General features: G+C 39.8%; 1 protein-coding gene and 1 long non-coding RNA gene across 2 annotated transcripts; both read right to left on the reverse strand.

Moving 5' to 3' along the window:
- Nucleotides 1-5,558: 5,558 nt before the first annotated feature.
- On the reverse strand, nucleotides 5,559-24,788 carry LOC115570316 (sialic acid-binding Ig-like lectin 12). The gene is given in 11 exon segments (XM_030398808.1): nucleotides 5,559-6,130; nucleotides 6,501-6,540; nucleotides 6,891-6,966; nucleotides 7,165-7,413; nucleotides 7,527-7,626; nucleotides 7,628-7,833; nucleotides 22,984-23,229; nucleotides 23,344-23,649; nucleotides 23,979-24,362; nucleotides 24,496-24,571; nucleotides 24,765-24,788. Coding segments are annotated over 10 exon segments (1,920 nt in total). The 5' UTR covers nucleotides 24,569-24,571; nucleotides 24,765-24,788; the 3' UTR covers nucleotides 5,559-5,890.
- LOC115570318 (uncharacterized) lies at nucleotides 20,910-22,446 on the reverse strand. The gene is made up of 3 exons (XR_003981740.1): nucleotides 22,428-22,446; nucleotides 22,281-22,317; nucleotides 20,910-21,534 (listed from the first exon to the last, which is right to left on the reverse strand). It is a non-coding gene; the product is annotated as an uncharacterized LOC115570318 (long non-coding RNA).
- Nucleotides 24,789-27,710: the final 2,922 nt, after the last annotated feature.

Genomic DNA, 27,710 nt, shown 5'->3' on the forward strand with positions numbered 1-27,710 from the left:
CTCTGTAGAAAGATTTTACATTCATATGATCATTACTATGATTCATTGCTACATTAAAACAAGCTGTTAGAATAAATACAACTCCTTCACACTTTCTGCCTCTTAATTATCTCAAATGTTTCACATAATCAAGTTTTTTGCACATAAGAAAAAACACCATTCAGCCAAAGAACAAGAATTAAGATAAAAATGCAAGAAATCAGCTCAATCTTACACAAAGTAATGATGAAACAGAGAAATATTCAATTCATGGTGAACATGAAGTCTTCCTCTTCTCCTTTAGGATGCAATTTATAACACAATGTAAAGAAAACTATCTGGAACATTGGGAAGAAGAAACTAAAAGCCAAAGTAGATTAGAATGTCATCTAGACCTAAAAAGAAATTATGAATTAGCAGAATATCTCTCTAGTGTCAGAGATAGAAAGCAGAGACAGATCCTGACCAGGTACAGGCTCAGTGACCACAAACTGACAATCCAAACAGGAAGACTGAGGTTGAGAAAGAGATGCACTTTCTCCTACAATGTGAAACATTCAACAAAAGAAGAAACATTTATTTTGACAAATCCAGCTCTATAATGTCAGATTTCAAAGAGCTGAATGACCAATAAAAATTAAAGATACTCCTGGGAGAAGGAGACAGGGCATATCTGGCTGCCCAATATACATCAACATGCTACAACCTGAGGGACAGTGAGTGAGTGACTTCTCTGTTTGAGCTGCAAGCCGACTCCGAGTGTTTGGACAAGATGCTTTGGCAATATTGTTGTTTATATAATAAAGCCCCTTTGAATTGAAAAAAAAAATATGAGAGATGTTGGTTCTCTGCAGTGAGTTTAATGCAGCTCAAAGAGAAATGCCAGCAGCACCTTGAGCTTGTCTTGGTAAATCAAAGTCTGATATAAAGTGAGATTAGCTCTCCTTAATGAGATGAAGACAACTGACTGTTGACAGAATAATGTAGCTGTCCTCATCTAGCAGCTTACCTTCACTGGTTTGTTGCAGCATCTTGATCTGAAGCAGCTGAAAGAAAAGGAGAAGGAATAAATAAACATGAATACAAGTGAAACATTTTAAAGAGAACAATAAGTCTGTAGCTGGAAATGATCACATCATAGAGAAGTTGGTCTCACCACTCAAAGATGACGATTGTACTGTAGAGCATGATGACTCCCAGGATCTTCACTGTAATGTAGACAGAAAGCCCAAACTCTGTAACAAGACAGCACGGTCAGCTTCTCCTTAATGGAAAATGTTATGACTCTGAAACATCCTGAACTTTAATTCCTTCTGTTAACTTCAAATGTAAACTTGTACATCATAAAACACGACCTTCAACACTTCATTAACCAAAATAAAATGTCTTACATAAAACACTGAGAGTCAAAGTGACTCAGCTGAAATGTTTTCAGAGCATCTTTCCATGACTGAGTTCTCACAAAGCTGAATTTCATTAATGGAACAAACTTTATTCAACAACAAATGCTCTCCAGCCACCACGAGATGCTGAGCAGCTCTTTTGTCTCCAAGTAAGAGTTTATTAATCACGATCAATTCATAAAAATCAGTGCAGGGTAATTAAACAAATACACAAACAAATAAATAAGCAGTGCAAAAGAAGAAATTATGAAAAACGCATGAATTAAAATGATCAGATTCAGTTCAGTTTCTATATTTACCTGAACCATTCAAACAGATCTGTGACGACGTCTGGTTACCGAGATCATTTGTGGCCACACAGTAATAATCTCCTCCATCTTTCACATTAAAGCTGTAAAAGTGTCCTTCAGCTACATTCATCAGTCCATCTTTGCTGTTCCTGAACCAGGTGAAGCTGACGGGAGGCTTTGCTCTGCTGGAGCAGGTCAGGTTCACCCAGCTACCTGCTGATGCACTGATGGACACTGAGGTGTCTTTAGGAGCATCTGAGGAAAATGTGACAGAGATGTGAGATATGAGAGTAACATCAGAGCCTGAATAAGATCCTTTATTTGTATCATGTGCTGACAGGATCCAATAACAAACTCTGGTTGTCTTACATGAAACACTGAGAGTCTTTGTCTCCTCTGCTGTCTTGACATGTTTTCCTTCATTCACAGGATATGTGGCAGAACAGCTGATGTTGTATCCATCATGTTGGTCTGACAGAGTGATGGTCTCCTGGATTTTAGTTGTAAAGGTTCCATCTGTGTTTTCCTCTATTTTGTTGTGAGAGTCTTGTTGGAGATTCCAGGTGAGTTTAGGAGGGGAGTGTGGACAGGGAGTGAAAGCTGAGCAGGTTATAGTGACAGACTCCTTCTCCGTCTGATCACCTGAGATCTCAATTGTGGGGCGACGAGGAGAATCTGTGGGTTCAAATCACACACATATTTAAAAAAAATCAAAGAAATCATGTTGAATTCAGTATTTTGTGTTATTAAATGCCAAAACTGAAACAGAATCTTACAATCACACAATTTCCTATAATATGACCGTTTAATGTCAAACTTTAATGACAGGACAGAATTTAAATCTATTCAAATGTAACTGATTTCGCTTTTTATTCTGAATGATAACATTATAGACTGACTGACAGAAACTAAACTTTCTTACCTTCAACTTTTATTTGAAGAGGATCACAAGAAGCTGTTCCCTTGAATGAGTCGGTCTCAATCCTGAAGTAGTATGTGTCTGTGTAACTAGTGATTAAACTGGAAAATAAAGTGGTGTAGTTTTTCTCTCTCAGGTTTCCAGTTATCTTCATTGGATAGATAGTATTTGTCCTACTGCTGTTGAAAATCACATTGTTTGGATATTTTTCAAATTTGCGGTCACTCTTAATACACACTCCAAAGATTTCTCTGCTGCTGTCAAACTCTTGTACTGATTTAGCTCTAAAGTTACATGGGATTTGCAAACAAGATCCACTCAGTGTTTCCATCTTCTTTGGTGCAGTAATGAAGAGGGCTGTTTTGTTAGTACAATCAGCCAAAACATCTGTAAAGCAGACTCATGCTTAACAAACTGTGGAAGATAAAATTGATGATAAACTGAGCAACAGTATGATGAATGTGATGAATGAGATATTCAGCCTTTTTTGAGGATGTCAGATGATTTTGACACAAACTATTAATTCTAAAAGCTCTGACACAAACACAAAAATCTGCATCACTGTTCATGTCTGTGGTGGTGACTAGTGATGAATTTAGATCAGAGGAGTTGTGAATAGGAGCAGTTCAAAGTGTCACCATGACCAGCTAGTGGTGTATGAACCACTCATGACTTAAAGTACAAAAAGCTCACTGCTAATCAGAGCTCAGACAGAGACTCAGAGCCACAAGTTCATATTTTATTAAAGTCATTCCTGCAGCACGGAGAAATGTAAAAAAAAAAAAAAAAAAACAGCACTGATTGATCTGCATCAAAATACTTTCTAATTTATTTGCTATTACTTGGTCTTTGAGACTTTAGTAGTGACAAGCGCCCTCATACAGGTCAAATAATGAGATTATATTTACATAATCACACACAAGGTAACTAAAGCAAACATGTGACGATCAACTACAGCTGTAATATAAACTTATTGGAGTAAAAAAGGCTGTTTGTGTCATTCTTTGTGAGCGGTGTGAAAACCTCATGAACAATGAAGGAAAAGTCAACTTTAAAGACCTTTGAAGATCCTTAAAAAGTGTAGATTTCTTGTTCATGGGCAAGTTTGAGGAAGATTTCATTCACAGAAACAACAGGAACAGTCAATATATGGAGCATTTTTCCAGATTCATTGATTACATTTGTTATGATGTGATCAGGCGATGAAGAGGCGCTTTCAAGGTCTTTCTCATATTTAAATTCATGTACCGTCTTCTCTAACGGATAAGATCTTGGATTACCAACACTTTCTAGATGTCAAAATTACCACATCTGTCTTTTGGAAATAGTCTGACAGAAACAATTTCTACAGAGTTTTATTGCTCAGCCGTGACTGACTTTGAGGGTTAATGTGTGCCACTCTGATATTCATTAATAATAATATTCCTGAGTGAGACCTTGTCTTGTTTTGAAATGGGCCTTTTATGCAGAGATGCTTCTCAATAAGAATAAATAGTCAATACATGGACAATGAACACAGTTGTGGAGCACGTGATGAAGACGTTTTTCTGCAGAGAGCTGTGTGGAGGACTTTTTGACAGAAGCTGCGAACCAACTTCCCTGTTTTACTCAGAACAGTTTATAGCTCCCACCACTCCCCTTTAGTATTCTCACTTTGGTTTATGAGCCACACACAGACGCAGGCCTCTCACATTTGATTTGCTTCTTCACACCTAATGCCTCAACTACCATCTGAGTTCTGGTAACTCATTTTGGGTGTTTCTCACTGCTGCTCTGCAGTGCTTCGAATGCAGCATCACCATCATACTATGATACAATAGTGACATTTAAACAAATGTACAGTTTACAGAGTCAATGTATAAACACTGATGGAGGCAACAGACAGCCGGTGGGCTCCTTCTGTTGGATCAGGTGACCAGTCCTGTTGTGATATTTTCAAATTACAATCAAACAAATAGGTGCACATCAGAAGTATGATTTGAAAAAAGGGGCAGATTTGTTCACTTTTTGCAGCACACAGCTGTAAAAAGTGTTCCGTGTTTGTGTCGAGTCACAAAGAAGATGAAATAGAAACTTTAAGTCTCCAAGTCTTTTATTTTGCACACGTCATCCACAGTTTACCATCCACCACTTCTCTTATACACACTTAAAGTCATCAACCACAACATGCTTTGAATGTTTTGAACTCTTCAGTCGTCTATATACAAAAACAAATGACAGGATGAGTTATAAAAGTGCTTCATCTTAGATATCTTAGACTCTCTTTTTCGTAACTTTTGAATATATATTTTTGCACTCGAAGAAACACCAGCGAGGGAAAGAAGAATAATGTTTCCTTGAAAAAGTGTCTGAAAACAACCCGACTGTACAGAGAGCTGGATTTGTTCTCTTACATCTGCCCACCAGGCAGAAAGACGTTTATATTAAGAGGAATTTACATTAAAATGTTCATCAGTCCTTACTTTGTATGAAAACCAAATCTGTACGTTTTGTAATTTTGTTTTCTTTGGGTTGTTGCTCTATATCAACAGTCATAAACTATCACAGATGTGAATTGTAAATAATTATAAGTTCAAGTGTCTTCTAGATGCTCTTGACTAGTTTTAAACAGTGATGGAATGAAACTAAATACATGAACTCAAGTACTTTACTTGAGTATTTCCATTTTCTGCCACCTTATAGTTCCTCTCCACTACATTTTGGAGACAAATATTGTACTTTTTACTCCACTACATTGATTCTATACCTTTAGTTACTAGTAACTTTACAGAGTGCCAGCTGCAGCAGAGCAAGTAGCAAAGTTTAAATGTATTTATTTTATCAGAATAAAAAAAAGAAAATCTACATATGATAATAATTAAAATGCTGAATTTCAGATCTAATAAACCATATTATACAGTATATACAGTACTTACATGCAAATATATGCAATTCACTTCAATACTGAAATACATCTATTGTGTAAATTAAAGATAATTTCTAATATCCAGGCCTCTGCAACCAGCGGATGCCAGTGCCACTAATTTTTAGGCTATAGCGCATTTATTTAGAATGGTGAACATACAGTTTATATCAGGATTTAATAGATCTATTGAACTACTCAATGTAATCTTACATGGGCTGAGCTGCAGGGTGTGGAGGTCTTTAACTTCCCTTTATTTAACTGTAGGCAGTGAAGATGACATGTTCTTGTCTAGGCTCCAGTGTCTTTTCTGCATTAACTGACATAAAACATCTTGCATACGTAAAAAATGAATCTATGTTATGAATCCAAGACAAATATGATTTCAAGACAATACTCATTTTTTCTTCACTTGAGCGTAGAGATCCTCTGGCCTGTCAGCAGTCTGTCTCGAGGTGTTTGCTGGCTCGGACACATTGACCTGTGCATACACTGTGTCCTGCTGCTGTCCACTGTCCTGCACTGAGTCAGAGGACGGTTCAGGTCTGCGCTTGGAGAAGTCGATCTCTCCATAGTGGATGTTTTCTGCTGCTATGCTGGATGGAAGTTGAGGAGCCAGCTCGTCGTCTCTTTGACTCTGAAAAATGAGTCAAACAAGAAATGTTGTCAGCTGGATACTAAAGTTTACTAAATGGTCTTTTTGATAAATTGGACTCAAAGCACAACATATGCTGGTCTTGCTGGTGACCAGTCAGTAGTAAATATTTGACTTGGAGAATGTGTCTGTCCCTCTCAGCTGCTGCTCTTCTCTTTAAACAGGTCATATACTAGGAGGCTCATGTTAGCTTTATCAATAGCTTCACTCAGTTAGCAGCTACATCTGCTGTTACTTGGCAGATTCTATGTACTGTTAAAGGAATGTTTTCACATAAAATAGAGGACACAATCACTATGAACAGATGTGAGACAAACATTTTAGTACAGTGCAATGAAGTTTCTTCACTCACCTCAGTTTGTTGAGTAGTTTGATGTTTAGTCTGAAACCACCTGGAAGACATAATGAACAATTCTACAGGTTTTAGGTTAAAAGGACGATAGGAGTGTATGGACTGATGGGATTATCTGAGGTGCATCAGTGGGGAAAAAACAAAATCAATCTAGATCAATTTACACTAAAAAGATATTAGCGTTGAAAGTAAAAAGTTTGCTGAAGGTAGGTCACAGAAAAGCTTGAATAATAGTTTTGTTCCCCGTGTTTTTTTTAGAGTTTGGGAATAAGTCACTTTAATTAGTATAAAAATGTAAACATGAGGAATCTGTTGGTGCAGAAAGGAATTAATAAACACATCACATCTTTATCCATGTCTTCACCATGAATGAAGGTTTGTGATACTCACCAAACACAGACTGCAAGGCAGATGAGTATGACAACCATGATCCCTCCAAGAGCTGAACCCCAGACTACAGAGTTCTCTGTTCAACAAAAAGGAAATACAGTAAACAATGGTGACAAAAAAAAAGGCTGGATGTAAACATGTGACAATATTGATGTAGTTATTATTTGGATAGAATCATTTCATACACTTGCACTTAAAAGAGCTTTACAGGGAACTGAAACAAAAGAGAGCAGGTTAGATTACATGAGCAGATTCAGTCCAGTTCTACATTTACCTGCAACATTCAAACAGATCTGTGAGGACGTCTGGTTACCGAGATCATTTGTGGCCACACAGTAATAATCTCCTCCATCTGTCACATTAAAGCTGTAAATGTGTCCTTCAGCTACATTCATCAGTCCATCTTTGCTGTTCCTGAACCAGGTGAAGCTGCTGACGGGAGGCTTGGCTCTGCTGGAGCAGGTCAGGTTCACCCAGCTACCTGCTGATGCACTGATGGACACTGAGGTGTTTTTAGGAGCATCTGAGGAAAATGTGACAGAGATGTGAGATATGAGAGTAACATCAGAGCCTGAACAAGATCCTTTATTTGTATCATGTGCTGACAGGATCCAATAACAACTCTGGTTGTCTTACATGAAACACTGAGAGTCTTTGTCTCCTCTGCTGTCTTGACATGTTTTCCTTCATTCACAGGATATGTGGCAGAACAGCTGATGTTGTATCCATCATTGTTGGTCTGACAGAGTGGTGGTCTCCTGGATTTTAGTTGTAAAGTTTCCATCTGTGTTTTCCTCTATTTTGTTGTGAGAGTCTTGTTGGAGATTCCAGGTGAGTTTAGGAGGGGAGTGTGGACAGGGAGTGAAAGCTGAGCAGGTTATAGTGACAGACTCCTTCTCCTTCAGATCACCTGAGATCTCAATTGTGGGGCGACGAGGAGAATCTGTGGGTTCAAATCACACACATATTTTTTAAAAATCAAAGAAATCATGTTACATTCATTAATTTGTGTTTTTAAATGCCAAAACTGAAACAGAATCTTACAATCACACAATTTCCCTATAATATGACCATTTAATGTCAAACTGTAATGATAGAAATAAAATGTGTTTAAGTGTAACTGATTTCCTTTTTATTCCGAACAATAACATTATAGACTGACTGACAGAAACTAAACTTTCTTACCTTCAACTGTTATTTGAAGAGGATCACAATAAGCTGTTGCCTTGAATGAGTCGGTCTCAATCCTGAAGTAGTATGTGTCTGTGTAACTAGTGATTAAACGGGAAAATAAAGTGGTGTAGTTTTTCTCAATCAGGTTTCCAGTTATCTTCACTGGATAGATGTTATTTGTCCTACTGCTGATGAAAATCACATTATTTGGTTTGAAGGGATTACTTTTATACCACACTCCAAAGATTTTGCTTTCACTGTCAAACCCTTTTCCTGGTTTAGCACTAAAGTTACATGGGATTTGCAAACAAGATCCACTTAGTGCTTCCATCTTCTTTGGTGCAGTAATAAAGAGGTCTGAAACTTCAGGACAAACAGCCAAAGCCCCTGTAAATTAAGAATCATGATTAACACAATTTGTAATGTAAAGTTGATGATAACTGAAGCAGCAGTAGGTTGTTTGCTGGTCTTTTTCCCTCTTCTGTTAATGATATCAGTAGAAAACATTTCACTTTGCAGTCTGGAGATGAACAGTTGAATAAAGTAACTCAGTCTGCTCTTTCTGCTTTGTTTCTAAATGAAGTCCAAAGTGTGAATAATCAATGTCTCCAAATAAAAGTGAGAGAACAAACAGCTCACCTGAGAGAAAGAAGAGGCTCAGCAACATGTTGGCTGTCACCAGATTCACACACAGGACTGACAGGACACTCATCACCTGGATTTGAAACAAAATTTTAATCAAAACACATTTTATACTGATCGTTGATGTTCTTTCAACCTTAAAGTCAAACATTCAAATCATAAACTTGTCACCAAGTGTTGTGTGTGTAGTGATGAATAATATCTGCAGAGTTGCTCTGAAAACAGTTTGAATACGAATTCAAAGTGAGCATGTTTTTGAAATGATCAAGTTAAGATATAAAAAGCTGTAGAATTTGACCGTACCAATTTAAACATCAGATGAGCAGAGCCCCAACAGACCCAGTAACAGACGTCCATACTAAGACGCAGTATAAAAGCAAACAGACTTCTGGTTTTACACGACTAAGATACTGTAGAAATAAGAGAAGTCTTCATCCTTCCTGTTCACACTCTGTGAGTGAGGAAGTCTTCACCTTATCAGAATGCAGATGACTTATTCTTAAATATGATTTTGATCAGGAAACTTACTGGAGCCTGTATGTCTTAACTTCTGCTTCAGTACATATTTTATTAATAACGATGATATTCAACATATTTCAAATGATACAAAAAAACGTACTTTATCACACTGGGTCAGAAAAGTGGAGGATTTAAGCGTCAGGGTTCTTGTTATCTTGTGCAGGCACAGAAAATTTCTCATTGAAATAGTCAATAAATGGCTGCCACACATTGTAAAATTTCTGAGTACAGCCTTGAGAGGAGTATCTCAATTTCTCCAGCTTTAAATGTGCAAGTACTTCCTCAAGCCAGCGTTTATGTGTTGGAGCATTAGGGCTTTTCCAATTAACAAGAATTAATTTCCTGGCAAGGAGTGTGACAAAAGCAACCATACTTGCTTGATTTGCTGAGAGTGTGATCCCTTCCGGTGAGGCACCAAAAATTGCCATAATTGGGTTGGGGCTGATCCTTTTCTTACAGAGATAGAAGATGTCATCAAAGATAGACAGCCAGAAGGAGCTCACCACCGGGCACGACCAAAACATGTGGCCAAGGGTGGCCTCCACCTGGTGACATCTTTCACATCTTGGATCTACATCGGCATATAGTTTAGCCAGTCTGCTCCGGGAGAAGTGAAGCCTATGAACTATCTTAAACTGAATTAGACCATGTCTGATACAGATAGATGATGCGTTCACATCGATTTATTGCTAGTTGCCAGGTCACATCCGGTATCTGCAGATTAAGATCCTCCTCCCATTTGGTCTTTATATGGTGAAGTGAAGGAGCAGCTACATTTTGGATTGTATCATATACGAATGAAACAAAGCCTTTTGTTTGTGGATCCCTGTTAACACAATCATGGATCCAATCTTCCTCTATGGCTACTAGGGAAAGTGAAAAACATGTCTTAGTGTAATTTCGAATCTGCAGGTATCTGAAGAAATGGGTGTTTGGAATGTCAAAACGCACCTTTAGATAGTCAAATGAAATAAAAAGGCCATCTTTAAAGAAATCCTTTACACATATGAGACCTCTACTTTTCCACAGCTTAAATGCTGGATCTATGAGAGAGGGAGGAAAAAAGGGGTTGGCAAGGATGGGACTTGATAGAAGCGGTTTCTGACTTAATCCAAACTAAAGTAACAAGGGGAAGAGGTGCAGGTGGAGAGAGGTGGAGAAACACAGGTGAGAGGAATGAGTGGAGGAAGCAAGAGAGCAGGAAGGAGCTGATGGGCTGAGAACAACACTGGGAACAGGACAGGACTAATAAAGCTGATGCAGGGCAGGTGTGGAGGAAATATCAGGCTGAGGAGGAGCACAGGAACACAGGAGGAAACACAACAAAGATTAAAACACAAAAACTCAATAAAACTCAAATAAAAGGAGACAGAAACCACAGCACCATGACAACTTCATGTACTGATCACATGTATTTTACCTTTTTAAATTGGACCTTCACACAGAGCTGCTTCTCATACAGCTGACATCTCACCAGCTGGGATTGTTGGATTAAATACTGCAGTGATCAGGTATTTTAATGGAAACTGAGTCACAGGAGGTAAAGATCTGTTAGCAAAGAGTAACTGAAGGAAAGTGTCCCAGTCAAAGAATAAATAGTCAATACATGGACAATAAACACAGTTGTGGAACACATGATGAAGACATTTTGTCTCAGAGAGCTGTGTGGAGGACTTGTTGACAGAAGCAGCAAACCAACTTCCCTATTTACTTTAAGTTCTCAGGTTTTTCTCAGAGCTCTGTTCATGACTTCATCGGGTTCAACCCACCACTTCTCTTTAGCATTGTCACTTTGGTTTATCAGCCACACACAGAAACAGGTCTCCTTCATCTGCATATATATGTATAAATGCAACCTCACACCAAATGCTTTTGGTTATTTTAAAGTGTTAACAATGAGACAAAGATGGTCTCATGCATGTTGGTATCACCCAGTTTTGATCACTTGTGTTTGCAGCACACAGCTTTTAAGCCGTGTTCATGTTAAATCATAAAAAGGATGAGTTGAAACTTTACACAGAGATCATAATGTTTCAGCTACATAGATCTACAGTTCTACTTTAATAATTAATCCATGTCCTTACTGACAGTGAAATGATCAACTTCCTGTTTAGTAAAAGTTCTCAGTGTTTTCTCAGCACTCCGTTCATGACATCATCAGTTTACTGTCCAACACTCCTCTTTAATAACTTTAATTCATCAGCCACGAAATTCTATGACTGCTTCTAATTCAGCAGTCGTCTCCACATGTAAACCATACACACATGATAGAATGACCACGAGCCTCATGTAGCCAAGAGTGTTTGACTGAATAATAATAATAAATATTAATAAATAATAATAACATTGGGCCTCATTCACCAATATCTTCTTAAGAATCCTCTTAGATTCTTTCTTAAGTTGTTCTTAAGAGGTTCCTGAAGAAAACCCTACGTCAGATTCACCAACTCGTTCGTAAGCCTCAGAATTGTTCGCAGCTGTGTTCTTACATTGATGAAAGCCACAGGAGCAATATATATGCCATTGTTTTGCGGGCCCTGGATGGAGAAATGCCACGTATAAATAGGCTGGGGGGGTTACTAATTGATGGCATGTTTCCAATTTACATGAATTTTTCAGTAATCATTTTATCATTGGCACATTAAATTTATTTTAGAGTTTAAATTCTTTGTAAATTACCAAAAATATGAAATAAATAAATAAATGAATAAATATGAGAGAATTATCACTTTAATATTGCATTTTACTGAACTACACAAGAGAAGAACACAACCATGCCAACATTTCAGCACTGAAATGTGCGTAAGAGTACTCCTGAGTGTTCGTAGGATTTGTTCTTGCCTAAGAAAAAATCCTAGATAAGAAAAAAATTCATGAATGCCACAATCTTCGTAAAATCTTCGTAAGTGGGACTTAAGAACAAATTTGTTCGTAAGAACGGTTCATGAATGAGGCCCATTGAAATTAGCATTTTCAGCAACATTGAACTAACTAATCATCCTATTTCATTTTCATTTAGTATTGATATGACCTTTATGCTGGTTGTTATTGTAACCCTTTTACCACCGGCTCATGTATTAAGAAACCCACCTTACTGTAAGATGAAGCATCACTCTTCTTCAATATCTTATGGTAAAAGAGACATTTCAATAGTAAATAACTGTCTAGGGTGACGTATGATCCTCACTCTCAATAGCAACTATGTGTAGACAAGTGGGAACACACCTTGACTTGAAAACACTCAATACAGACTCAAATACTCAAATAATTAACACAATTGAATCACACAAACTCAGATTAGCGATTTCAGCCAATGTATTAAACATGTGCACGATAACACATACATCTTAGGTATGAACCAGAGAAACATAAAAAAAAGGGGGGGGGGGGGGAAAGACCCAGGTAATAATAAGTTTTCTTATTTCTCAACTGTCTATTTTGTTTGAGTGCACTCTTAATTAGTTCGTTGGCACGCTTAGTTGGAGCTCATGAAAGAAACCCTTCTTGCTAGCAGTACCTCCGTGTATCTGTGCAGTTAGCCGGACCCGGTTGCGGCTGATGACTCGCTCCCTCGTCGCGTTGGCGGCCGTCTCCGCACCCAGCAGCTCTCAGCGAGAAACTCCGGTCCCCTACGGCAGCAGCAGCAAGAACTCCGTCTCACTCAGCAGCGGCGAAAGAACTCCGTCACCCTCAGCAGCAGCAAGATGCTCTGTCTCTCTCAGTAGCAGCAAGAAGCTCTGTCTCTCTCTCCAGCAACAACAAACCCTCGTCCGCTAGCTTCTCCCCGGTTAGCCCACGAGGCTCCGCTCTCTCCTTCTTTACCGGGAACCCGGAAGTGCAAAAAAACTCTCAAAGTTCATGAACTTTCACACGTGATGAGAATGACCTTTTAACTTTAAATGCATTCAGACAACATGAAATCATATTTCAAAATCGAACATCTGAACCAAAAAATCATTTGTACATTTCAACATCTTATTAGTCTCAAAGTATTATTTATGCAAAGTTTAACTTCCCAGGACACAAATCCAAATAAATACAACTGATATTTATCAGAGCATTACACTCTCCCCTCACCAAAATAAAAGCATGCCCTCATGACTTTGCACCGTTGAAAAAAACATAACCAACCATGGCACATCTGGTGATTGAAGCACAAAAAAAACACATAATCAAGCAATAATGGGCGTACCTAGCCCCTTGTAAATACAAGAAACATAGTTCACTCTAGGGGCTGCTATGACACTTGGATAACCTGGGGTGTCATAAGTGAACCTTAAAGGAGCCCTCTTTAGTGTCTGGGGTCGTCGGGTCTTAGTGTCAAAGTCAGCGTCAGTCTCAGAGTCAGGGTCAATATCTTCTTGTTGCAAGGGAATGTCATCAGTCAGTGTTTTGTCTCTTTCAGTCTCTTCATGGTTCCCACCTGTCTCTTGCAACTCAGATTCTGTTGTCTCAGTAGACTCTGGTTCCTTTCTACTGTCCATTTCAGATTCTTCCACAGATTCTGGTGTTACTGCGGGCTCAACCACTTCTGGTTGTCCAGTCAGGTCACTGGAAATATCCAAATCCAGGCTGAATGGTTCCAGCGAATCATCATCCATGTTATTCCTGAGAGGTTCAATAGTTGGATCATAACATAGTCCATAGCCCTCATCTTCTGAGTCTGTGTTCTCTTTTTCAACAAAATCTCTGGGTCCAACCTCCCCTCTCTCAAAGTCTTTATCCGGCGCTTTCCGTGATGCCTTTTCCTTTCCAGGCTCGTCTGCGCACTCTTTTCGTCTTTTCCGTCGAAGCACTCTCCTTGTAGGTATAGGATCTGTATTAGATACAGGATTGGGACATATCCTCTCCCCAAGAGGCAGGAGGTGATTTCGATGGAGGATTTTGATTGGACCCTTGCCATCTTCTGGTTTCAACCGGAACACTGGTAAGTTTGGCATCTGGCTTTCCACAATGTATGGGTTTGATGTCCAGCGATCTGCCAGTTTATGCTTCCCTTGTAATCCAAGGTTCCGTAGCAAGACTCTATCTCCAGGCAACAACTGTGAAAATCTGATTCTTTTGTCGTACCTCTGCTTATTGTTATCATTTTGCTTGGCAGCAATGGACTCTGCTAGTTCATAGGCAGCCTTCAACTCCTTCCTCATGTCGGAAACATACTTGAGGTAAGTTTTCTGTTGTGTGCCATCACTGGAAGTCTCAAAACATAGATCCACAGGTAGTCGGGCTTCACGCCCAAACATGAGAAAATAGGGCGAAAACCCTGTGGCTTCATTCGGAGTGCAATTATAGGCGTGGACCAAATGTGCAATGTGCTGACTCCATTTTCTCTTCCTGGTTGGCTCCAGAGTTCCCAACATGTCCAACAATGTCCTATTAAACCTCTCAGGTTGGGGGTCCCCTTGAGGGTGATAGGGCGTCGTTCTTGATTTTTCAACTCCCAGTGAACTCAATACCTCATGGACAAGGCGACTCTCAAAATCTCTCCCCTGATCACTGTGCATCCTCTTGGGCAATCCATAATGGACAAAATATTTTTCCAGCAACACTTTTGCCACTGTAGAGGCTTTTTGGTCCTTTGTTGGAAAAGCTTGAGCGTAGCGGGTGTAGTGATCAGTGATGACTAGGACATTTTCTGTGTTGCTCAAATCTGGTTCAATAGACAGAAAGTCCATACAAACAAGGTCCAATGGCCCATCAATTTGCAAATGAGACAATGGGGCAACTCTTTTGGGTAAAGTCTTTCTTTTTATGCACCTGACACAAGACTGGCAATACTCTTCAATCTCTGACTTCATCCGAGGCCAGTAGAATCGATCTTTGATCAAGCCATACGTTTTGTCGAGGCCCAGATGACCTGAGTCATCATGCAGTGATTTCATTACGGTGTTTCTATACTTTGCTGGTAGTACTAACTGAGAACAGCGGGATTTTCCTGGTGGATTTACAATTCGATACATCACACCCTTCTGCATCTTTAATCTACGCCACTCTCTTAACAGCAAAGAGCAATCTCGATGTTTTGTCTTGTCAACTTGGGTGATATTGCCATTTCTCAGAGCTGACCACACTTGTCCTATGCCAGGGTCTTCCTGCTGAGCGATTGACAACTCCATGAAACTCAAAACAGGCATATTTTTGACACTCAAAGAAGCCAGATTGCAATAGACTTGTGGAATAGATTGTGGAGAAATCCCCAAAAGGTCAATGGCTCTTCCAGACTGTGGGCTTCTCTGTTTTGCCACCTCAGACATCTGGCACATGGCTCTCACACCTGCTGCAGGGATGTCTTTCCACTCTGATGTTTGTATTGGGCTGGGATGTGGGCGACGAGAGAGAGCATCAGCATCAATATTCTGGACTCCTGATCTGTATCTGAGACTGAAGTCATAGGTAGACAGCGCAGCAAGCCAACGGTGACCCGTTGCATCCAGCTTGGCAGACGTCAATACGTATGTCAATGGGTTGTTGTCTGTCCGCACCTCAAACTTGATCCCATACAGATAGTCATGCAGCTTATCTACTACCGCCCACTTCAGCGCCAACAATTCCAATTTATGGGCAGGGTAATTTTTCTCTGAAAGAGTCAAGCTTCGACTGATGAAAGCCACGGGTCTAAATCCTTCACCCTGATCCTGGTACAACACTCCTCCTAGCCCCTCTCGACTAGCATCTACATGCAGCACATAAGGTAGCTGAGGGTTTGCAAAAGCTAGCACAGGGGCTTGAGTAAGCCGTCGCTTCAACTCCTCAAACGCTGCTTCACATTGGTCGTCCCACCGACTGCCAAAAGGCTCTGAGGGGTTCAGGTAAGGTTTCTCCTGCTTCCCTTTGCATGTCTTTGCAGCTGGTGGGTAACCGGACAACAGTTGGTTCAACGGGTGCGCCACCTTGGAATAATCCTTTACAAAGCGCCTGTAGTACCCACAGAATCCAAGAAATGAACGCAAAGTAGTCACAGTGCTTGGTCTGGGCCATGTAGTCACGGCTTCAGTCTTTTTTGGATCAGTGGATACCCCTTCTTGAGATATAATGTGTCCTACATAGGTGACTGATGGCTGACAAAACTGGCATTTATCCAGTGATAACTTAAGTCCTTCATCCCTCAAACGGTCAAGCACCTTTAACAATCTGGTTTCATGCTCTTCTAGTGTAGCTCCAAACACAATGAGATCATCAAGATAGACCAAGACTTCAAGCAAGTTCATATCTCCGACAGTCTGTTCCATTATTCTCTGAAACGTAGCGGGAGCCCCTGTCACTCCTTGTGGCATTCTTTCAAATTGGAAGAATCCAGCCGGGCAGATGAAAGCTGTCTTCTCTTTATCGGAGTCTGCCATAGGCACTTGATAGTATCCGCTGCGAAGATCGAGCACACTAAACCACTTGCTTCCACTGAGACAGGCCAAAGCATCTTCAATTCTTGGCACTGTGTATTGGTCAGGAACAGTGCGGCGATTTAGAGTCCTGAAGTCCACACACATCCTTATTTTCCCATTCTTCTTCCTCACGACCACAATGGGTGAGGCATAAGGACTCCGTGACTCTGTAATGACACCAGCATTTTTCAACTGCGACAGATGCTGCCTCACTGCCTCCACATCGGCAGGTGGCAGTCGACGAGATCTCTCACGAAATGGTTTGTCATCTGTGGTTTTGATAGTGTGCTGGGTGCTTTTACTGCATCCTACATCAAACTCATGCAGAGAGAAAACCTCGCTCCTTTCCATCATTTTTGTCACTAATCTTTCTTTCCATTCCTTAGGGACTGGTGAGTCTCCAAAGTTGAAAGAGGACGGGGTCAACCTTCCAGGTGACTCCACATCAAACTCTTTCTCTCCAGGAGGTGATGACACAACGTCGACTGGAAACAGATGAGCTATCGGCATTCCTCTGGTCAAAGTAATTTCTCGTGCTGACATGTTTCTGACTAGGACAGTGATTCTCTTAGCCATCACACCAGTGGATGCCTGCAACTCTGGTCTTACCAGGAGCTCCTCTGGAAACCGTGGTTCATCTGCAGGGTCATCAGGTGAGTCCACAAGGAGGGCCTGAGTGCTTGGCACTCCCTGAAACTTTGGCGCACCTGTCACCTTGGCGACTCCTCCTGGCCGTAAGGTGACAGGTTTGGTTTGAGTGAACCACACAGTTCCTCTCTTGTTGTTGTCAGAGTCCGGTGGCAGATATGAGATCTCATCGAAAACTTTTCTGAAAGCTGGGTGAATGCGCAGAGTTCTCACAAAGTTTTCTCCTCCCTTTTCTCTACAGTGGCTAAGCAGTCGTCTCACAGTGGGTGTGTTTGTGCCAACAAGCATAGAAGCTTCGCCTTTCGAAACTGGGTCGGGACACACCAACGCAAGTGCATCAATGGTCTCACTCACTCCTACGTCAGCTTCCAAAAACTCCAGCTTAAGTGACAAATAGCCATAATAAGGGTATTCAGCAGGACTAAGACCCCATATCTGCAAAGTGCTGATGGATGTCAATGGCAGGTGTGTCAAATATCTGTCGTAGAAGGATCTGTACAGCAAAGTTACTTGAGAACCAGAATCGAGTACGGCTTTAGAGTAGATGCCTTCAATCTGTACAGACACGACAGAGCTAGGGCCCACTAAGCCTTCAGGTATAGTGTCATCCACTTTCCTATCTGTGTTTCTGCACTTGGTGGAACGTGTTGCAACCACCGGGATACCAGGCCGTTCCTCTACTGGACCCCGCGGTAGTTTCCCGATTTCTTTGACAGTTTAATGAGACGCTTATTGACTTTGAGGAGATTTTCTTCACCTCCACATTCTCTCTTAAAGTGTCCATCCTCCCCACATCTATAGCAAAATATCCCAGGTCTATCCTCTCGATATCCAGACCTTTGTGGGGTAGCATTTGTTTTATATTTTGTCTTGGCAGGGATTTCGAGTGGTGGACTCTGGGTGTTTGAATGTGATGCAACTGTAGCAGCTTTAAGATTAATCATTTCAGCTCTCATGACACTGATCTCTTTTCTTAGCTGTTCTACTTCAGAATCAACTTCCGTTTCAGGTGCAGGCTTGGCAACAGGAGTTACAGACTGTGACATTACTGGGTTCCTGACATCATTTCTGCTCTGGAGCAAATCTTCCTCCTCCCTCACCTCTTTCAGCAACTCATTGAAAGAAGGAGATTCTCGCAGCTTGTGGGTCATACGGAGGCGGAGAGCAATCATGTCTTGTTGCAGTGCCCCTCTTACAACCTGCTCAATGCGTAATCGATTCATGTCAGAGAGTGCCACACCTTCTTTCCTGAAAATACAGTGCAACAGTTTATCCAACCTCAACAGGTAAGTAGACAGTTTTTCACCAACATTTTGATATGTGTGTCTAAATTTTACCAGGAGATCAGATGCACTCTCAGTGGTTCCAAAAGCTGTTTCCAAAGCGTGCATGTAGTCATATGAAGTTGCAGTGGGCTTCTGTACTCTCAAAAATCTCACAATGTCAGCAGCTGGACCTGTCAGGCTTTCTACTATCCTCTGTTTTTTTATGTTGTCACTGCACTGCCACTCTTCTAGCAAATGCGCTGTCTGCTCCGCCCAAGCATCATACTCTTCCTCCCCACTGGGCGTAGGTTTCACACCAGAGAACATGCGGAGCTTGCGATAACTCTGGGAATCAACCGATGTAGTGTTACATTTATCCACTAGGGAGCTGATAGCATGTATTAGCGCAGTGTTCATGTCAAGGGGTGAAGGGCTGAGTATGCCACTGACATCAGTGAGAGTTTTACCTTCATTCTTCAGAAATGACATTAGTTTAGCTTGAAACCCTCCACTGTCTGCAGGAGCAGTGAGCACATGAGCAGGCCATGGACCAGCCTCCCCAGGAAGTCCAACAACGTTAGGAACGGTTTGATTAGTCAAGTCAGTAGAGGCCTAATCAGTATAAACTGTGTTTTAGAAGCTACATCAAGACAGCGATCAACTATCTCAGGATTACCAAATGCTTTAACTTGATTCAAAGCTGTTAGCAAAACTGCATCGGTGGCATCTGGGTTAACACCACTTAAAACGACAGTGTTTCCATAAGCCAACTGCTTCCTTTTACACCAGGCTTCAATTTCAACTGCTTCCATTTTTCTTAACTCAAAACAGTAAAAAAAAAAACTTCACAGTAAATGTAGCTACCTTAGTACTTCTCGTTATTAGCAAAAGACATAAGTTGTCTCAAAAAATTTTTTCCAGGAAAAACAGGTCAGTCATAACAAAAATAAATCCCGGACGAGCCCCCAAAAATGTAACCCTTTTACCACCGGCTCATGTATTAAGAAACCCACCTTACTGTAAGATGAAGCATCACTCTTCTTCAATATCTTATGGTAAAAGAGACATTTCAATAGTAAATAACTGTCTAGGGTGACGTATGATCCTCACTCTCAATAGCAACTATGTGTAGACAAGTGGGAACACACCTTGACCTGAAAACACTCAATACAGACTCAAATACTCAAATAATTAACACAATTGAATCACACAAACTCAGATTAGCGATTTCAGACAATGTATTAAACATGTGCATGATAACACATACATCTTAGGTATGAACCAGAGAAACATAAAAAAAGGGGGGGGGGGAAAAAAGACCCAGGTAATAATAAGTTTTCTTATATCTCAACTGTCTATTTTGTTTGAGTGCACTCTTAATTAGTTCGTTGGCGCGCTTAGTTGGAGCTCATGAAAGAAACCCTTCTTGCTAGCAGTACCTCCGTGTATCTGTGCAGTTAGCCGGACCCGGTTGCGGCTGATGACTCGCTCCCTCGTCGCGTTGGCGGCCGTCTCCGCACCCAGCAGCTCTCAGCGAGAAACTCCGGTCCCCTACGGCAGCAGCAGCAAGAACTCCGTCTCACTCAGCAGCGGCGAAAGAACTCCGTCACCCTCAGCAGCAGCAAGAAGCTCTGTCTCTCTCGGTAGCAGCAAGAAGCTCTGTCTCTCTCTCCAGCAACAACAAACCCTCGTCCGCTAGCTTCTCCCCGGTTAGCCCACGAGGCTCCGCTCTCTCCTTCTTTACCGGGAACCCGGAAGTGCAAAAAAAACTCTCAAAGTTCATGAACTTTCACACGTGATGAGAATGACCTTTTAACTTTAAATGCATTCAGACAACATGAAATCATATTTCAAAATCGAACATCTGAACCAAAAAATCATTTGTACATTTCAACATCTTATTAGTCTCAAAGTATTATTTATGCAAAGTTTAACTTCCCAGGACACAAATCCAAATAAATACAACTGATATTTATCAGAGCATTACATTATATTGAGATATTCAGCCTTTTTTGAGGATATCAGATGATTTTGACACAAACACAAAAATCTGCATCACTGCTCATGTCTGTTGTGGTGACTAGTGATGAATTTAGATCAGAGGAGTTGTGAATAGGAGCAGTTCAAAGTGTCACCATGACCAGCTGCTGGTGTATGAAGCACTCATGACTTAAAGTACAAAAAGCTCACTGCTAATCAGAGCTCAGACAGAGACTCAGAGCCACAAGTTCATATTTTATTAAAGTCATTCCTGCAGCACAGAGAAATTTAAAAAATAACAACAGCACTGATTCAAATGAAATCTTCAAATCCTCACAAACACAAGATACTTTCTAATCTAATTTTATTACATCAGTCTTTGAGACTTTAGTAATTAGTGACACGCGCCTTCATACAGGTCAAATAATGAGATTATATTTACATAATTACAAACAAGGTAACTAAAGCAAACATGTGACAATCAACTACAGCTGTAATATAAACTTATTGGAGTAAAAAAGGCTGTTTGTGTCATTCTTTGTGAGCGGTGTGAAAACCTCATGAACAATGAAGGAAAAGTCAACTTTAAAGACCTTTGAGGATCCTTAAAAAGTGTAAATGTTAGTCACAGAAGGTAAAGTTCACATCAGGGGACTCCAAAACATGAGGCCTTGACCTCTGTTACCTCTGTGGCAGCTAGAGTGACTCTGTAGAAAGATTTTACATTCATATGATCATTACTATGATTCATTGCTACATTAAAACAAGCTGTTAGAATGAATATAACTCCTTCACACTTTCTGCCTCTTAATTATCCCAAATGTTTCACATAATCAAGTTTTTTGCACATAAGAAAAAACACCATTCAGCCAAAGAACAAGAATTAAGATAAAAACGCAATAAATCAGCTCAATCTTACACAAAGTAATGATGAAACATAGAAATATTCAATTCATGGTGAACATGAAGTCTTCCTCTTCTCCTTTAGGATGCCTGAATCTCAATCACTCTGTTGACATAGTCTGCTTCATCTGTGTCCTGACAGAGAGAGAGTAAAACAAATTATAACACAATGTAAAGAAAACTATCTGGAACATTGGAAAGAAGAAACTAAAAGCCAAAGTAGATTAGAATGTTATCTAGACCTAAAAAGAGATTATGAATTAGCAGAATATCTCTCTAGTGTCAGAGATAGAAAGCAGAGACAGATCCTGACCAGGTACAGGCTCAGTGACCACAAACTGACAATCCAAACAGGAAGACTGAGGTTGAGACAGAGATGCACTTTCTCCTACAATGTGAAACATTCAACAAAACAAGAAACATTTATTTTGACAAATTCAGTTCTATAATCTCATATTTCAAAGAGCTGAATGACCAATAAAAATTAAACATGCTCCTGGGAGAAGGAGACAGGGCATATCTGGCTGCCCAATATACATCAATATGCCACAACCTGAGGGACAGTGAGTGAGTGACTTCTCTGTTTGAGCTGCAAGCTGACTCCGAGTGTTTGGACAAGATGTTTTGGCAATATTGTTGTTTTTTTCAAACTTTCATGCCAATAAAGGCCCTTTGAATTGAAAAAAAAATACGAGAGAGAGACAGAGAGGTGTTGGTTCTCTGCAGTGAGTTTAATGCAGCTCAAAGAGAAATGCCAGCAGCACCTTGAGCTTGTCTTGGTAAATCAAAGTCTGATATAAAGTGAGATTAGCTCTCCTTAATGAGATGAAGACAACTGACTGTTGACAGAATAATGTAGCTGTCCTCATCTAGCAGCTTACCTTCACTGGTTTGTTGCAGCATCTTGATCTGAAGCAGCTGAAAGAAAAGAAGATGAAATAAATAAACATGAATACAAGTGAAACCTGTTAAAGAGAACAATAAGTCTGTAGCTGGAAATGATCACATCATAGAAAAGTTGGTCTCACCACTCAAAGATGATGATTGTACTGTAGAACATGATGACTCCCAGGATCTTCACTGTAACGTAAACAGAAAGCCCAAACTCTGTAACAAGACAGCACGGTCAGCTTCTCCTTAATGGAAAATGTTACGACTCTGAAACATCCTGAACTTTAATTCCTTCTGTTAACCTCAAATGTAAACTTGTACATCATAAAACACGACCTTCAGCACTTCATTAACCAAAATAAAATGTCTAACATGAAACACTGAGAGTCAAAGTGACTCAGCTGAAATGTTTTCAGAGCATCTTTCCATGACTGAGTTCTCATAAAGCTGAATTTCATTAACAGAACAAACTTTATTCAACAACAAATGCTCTCCAGCCACCACAAGATGCTGAGCAGCTCTTTTCTCTCCAAGTAAGAGTTCATTAATCTAGATCAATTCACAATGCGGTCATAAATGCAGTACAGGGTAATTAAACAAATAAACAAACACCTAAATAATCAGTGCAAAAGAAGAAGATAAGGAAAAAAGCATAGATTAAAACGAGCAGATTCAGTTCTGTTCTACATTTACCTGAACCATTCAAACAGATCTGTGACGACGTCTGGTTACCAAGATCATTTGTGGCCACACAGTAATAATCTCCTCCATCTTTCACTTCAATTCTGTAAAAGTGTCCTTCAGATACATTCATCAGTCCATCTTTGCTGTTCCTGAACCAGGTGAAGCTGACGGGAGGCTTGGCTCTGCTGGAGCAGGTCAGGTTCACCCAGCTACCTGCTGATGCACTGATGGACACTGAGGTGTTTTTAGGAGCATCTGAGGAAAATGTGACAGAGATGTGAGATATGAGAGTAACATCAGAGCCTGAATAAGATCCTTTATTTGTATCATGTGCTGACAGGATCCAATAACAAACTCTGGTTGTCTTACATGAAACACTGAGAGTCTTTGTCTCCTCTGCTGTCTTGACATGTTTTCCTTCATTCACAGGATATGTGGCAGAACAGCTGATGTTGTATCCATCATGTTGGTCTGACAGAGTGATGGTCTCCTGGATTTTAGTTGTAAAGGTTCCATCTGTGTTTTCCTCTATTTTGTTGTGAGAGTCTTGTTGGAGATTCCAGGTGAGTTTAGGAGGGGAGTGTGGACAGGGAGTGAAAGCTGAGCAGGTTATAGTGACAGACTCCTTCTCCTTCAGATCACCTGAGATCTCAATTGTGGGGCGACCAGGAGAATCTGTGGGTTCAAATCAATCACATATTTTACATTGAAAAATTCAGTACAGTTCAATTTGTACCATAGGTTCAAATTTGAGCCTTTTAAATTAAATTCAGTCAGCTTCATCATCAGACATTAAAGTTATTGTTGATATTTATACCTTGTTGTAGAATTTATCCTATAATAATTTCACCACATGAGACTTCCCTTTTTTCTAAACATGTTCACATATGAGGGCGATTAATAGCAATGAAAAAAAATTCCCAGTCAGGTTAAGATTCATGGCTTTTTAAGCCTTCAGCTGTGACAACATTATGAACTGACAGATACAAACTAAACTCTCTTACCGTCAACTGTTATTTGAAGAGGATCACAAACAGCTGTTGCCTTGGATGAGTCGGTCTCAATCCTGAAGTAGTATGTGTTTGTGTAACCAGTGATTAAACTGGTAAATAATGTGATACAGTTTTTCTCTCTCAGGTTTCCAGTTATCTTCACTGGATAGATGTTATTTGTCTTACTGTTGTTGAAAATCACATTGTTTGGATATTTTTTAAATTTGGGGTCACTCTTAATCCACACTCCAAAGATTTCTCTGTTGCTGTCAAACTCTTGTTCTGGTTCATGTCTAAAGCTACATGGGATTTGCAAACAAGATCCACTCAGTGCTTCCATCTTCTTTGGTGCAGTGATGAAGAGGGCTGAATCATCAGGACAAACAGCCAAAGCACCTGTAAAGCAGAAGCATGATTAACAAAATGTGGAAGATAAAAAGATTATACACCAAACAACAGTATGATGAATGCTGTCTAAACTGTGAATAATCAATGTCTCCAAATAAAAGTGAGTGAACAAACAGCTCACCTGAGAGAAAGAAGAGGCTCAGCAACATGTTGGCTGTCACCAGATTCACACACAGGACTGACATGACACTCATCACCTGGATTTGAAAGAAGAAAAAAAACAATAGAAATGTACCATTGTGAGTTAGATTGATATCATCGATGTGATAAAATGTCACTGAAGCAACTTCTAATTTTTGGAACCAACAAATAAAATGTGTCATGTATTATCTTTAAAAGCAAAGTATCTAAGCATTTGAAAATATAAAAAGCAGTAACATTTGACCTTACCAAATCAACTTGCAGCTCAAACAGAGAAATAATTGTGTTTTAAAAATCTGATAATTTGTGTCAGCAGAGCTTCAACAGACCCAGTAACAGACGACCCGACGAAGATGTTGTAGTATAAAAGCAAACAGACTTCTGGTTTCACACAACTAAAAAACTGCAGAAATAAGAGAAGTCTTCATCCTTCCTGTTCACACTTTGTGAGTGAGGAAGTCTTCAGCTCATCAGAATGCAGATGACTTATCCTTAAATATGGGTTACTGGTTACTGAAACTTACTGGAGCCTGTATGTCTTAAGTTATATGTATATAAACACATATTTTATGACTAAAAATGACCTTAAGCATATTTCAACAAATACTAAAAAATGTTCACACGGGGTCAGAAAAGGTGGAGCAAATGAAGGTGCCGACAAGCAGGCAGATCAGTGGATGAACATTCATTCCAAGTAACAGCAGGAACAAGAACATGACAGTTTGACAAAGACTGAACTAATGACTGGACTTAATCCAAACTAAAGTAACAAGGGGAAGAGGTGCAGGTGGAGAGAGGTGGAGAAACACAGGTGAGAGGAATGAGTGGAGGAAGCAAGAGAGCAGGAAGGAGCTGATGGGCTGAGAACAACACTGGGAACAGGACAGGACTAATAAAGCTGATGCAGGGCAGGTGTGGAGGAAATATCAGGCTGAGGAGGAGCACAGGAACACAGGAGGAAACACTACAAAACATAACAAAAAACCCAATAAAACTCAAATAAAAGGAGGAGAAAGAATACCACTTCACACAAAGGTAGAACAATATTAGTAGTTACTAAGAAGCAGGTAAGGAAGCAGTCAGGAATGACCTGATAGTTAATGAATCATTAATGAGTAGTTCTTGAATAAATTTGACTCCAGGACTATACAGCACATACTGCTGAGGATTAGAAAGGATAGAAAGCAGACAGTGAGTGGCACAACTAGTAATTAATAAGTCGTCACTAGTTTGTGCCACTCTGCAGCTGGTTCATAGTTAATCTGGAACAATTCTTAAAGAAAGTGGTCGGTATGTCGATTCAGAGATATTTAATCATTACCTAATAATTCATTAATGTTGTTTCTTCTAGTCTGTTCCTCAGTAACTCCTTTTTTCCACGAGGGAGGCAACAATAGCAAAGACTGACTGTACCATATCGTCACCATCACGTCCTTTAACAATACATTTGATGTGTACAGCATTTATTATTTGTATACAATTTGATCTTAGTTTTCAATTTTCGGAGGTACACAGGATGGTGGTGGTGGCATGACTGCTGATTGCTACCAAGTGAGAAATGACGGCTGTGTTTGAATATCTGTAAGCTTCAAACCACTTGATAGTTTTAATTAGAAGTCGGGACATTTTCCAGCTGTGATCATGGCGACAGAATCATGTAAGACAAAACATGATCTCATGATTGGTCGTAACCCTGACTGCTGTAGCTGGAAAAGATCTATGAATTTCCCTGTCAACTGTTGATTGTTGATCATCACAGAAGATGAGAGGTTTTAAATTGGACCTTCACACAGAGCTGCTTCTCATACAGCTGACATCTCACCAGCTGGGACTGTTTGATTAAATACTGCAGTGATCAGGTATTTTAATGTAAACAGGAGGTAAAGATCTGTTAGCAAAGAGTAACTGAAGGAAAGTGTCCCAGTTAAAGAATAAATAGTCAATATATAGACAATAAACACAGTTGTGGAACACATGATGAAGACATTTTGTCTCAGAGAGCTGTGTGGAGGACTTGTTGACAGAAGCAGCAAACCAACTTCTCTGTTTCCTTTAATGTCTCAAGTTTTTCTCAGAGCTCTGTTCATGACTTCATTGGTCACATTCCGCTTCTCTTTAGCGATGTCACTTTGGTTTATCAGCCACACACAGAAACATGTCTCCTTCATCTGCATATATATTTATAAATGCAACCTCACACCAAATGCTTTTGGTTATTTTGAAGTGTAAACAATGAGACAAAGATGGTTTCATGCATGTTGGTATCACTCATGTAGCCAAGAGTGTTTGACTGAATAATAATAATAAATATTGATAAATAACAATAACATTGAAATTAGCATTTTCAGCAACATTGAACTAACAAATCATGGTATTCATTTAGTCTTTAGTAATGATATGACCTTGATGCTGGTTGCTATATTGAGATATTCAGCCTTTTTTGAGGATATCAGATGATTTTGACACAAACTATTAATTCTAAAAGCTCCGACACAAACACAAAAATCTGCATCACTGCTCATGTCTGTGGTGGTGACTAGTGATGAGTTTAGATCAGAGGAGTTGTGAACAGGAGCAGTTCAAAGTGTCACCATGACCAGCTGGTGGTGTATGAACCACTCATGACTTAAAGTGCAAAAAGCTCTCTGCTAATCAGAGCTCAGACAGAGACTCAGAGCCACAAGTTCATATTTTATTAAAGTCATTCCTGCAGCACAGACAAATGTAAAAAATAACAACAGCACTGATTCAAATGAAATCTTCAAATCCTCACAAACACAAGAAACTTTCTAATTAACTGTTATAAATTGGTCTTTGAGACTTTAGTAATTAGTGACAAGCGCCTTCATACAGGTCAAATCCTGAGATTTTATTTACATAATCACACACAAGGTAACTAAAGCAAACATGTGACAATCAACTACAGCTGTAATATAAACTTATTGGAGTAAAAAAGGCTGTTTGTGTCATTCTTTGTGAGCGGTGTGAAAACCTCATGAACAATGAAGGAAAAGTCAACTTTAAAGACCTTTGAGGATCCTTATAAAGTGTAAATGTTAGTCACAGAAGAAATAAGAAAGCATAAGAAAACACCGGAAGAAAAGGGATTAATATAAACATGCAATAAATCAGCTCATTGTTACAAAAACTAATGATGAAACAGAGAAATATTCCATTTATGGTGAACATGATGTC

The sequence above is a fragment of the Sparus aurata genome, chromosome 19 (genome assembly GCF_900880675.1).
Source record: "Sparus aurata chromosome 19, fSpaAur1.1, whole genome shotgun sequence".
NCBI classification, from domain to species: domain Eukaryota; kingdom Metazoa; phylum Chordata; class Actinopteri; order Spariformes; family Sparidae; genus Sparus; species Sparus aurata.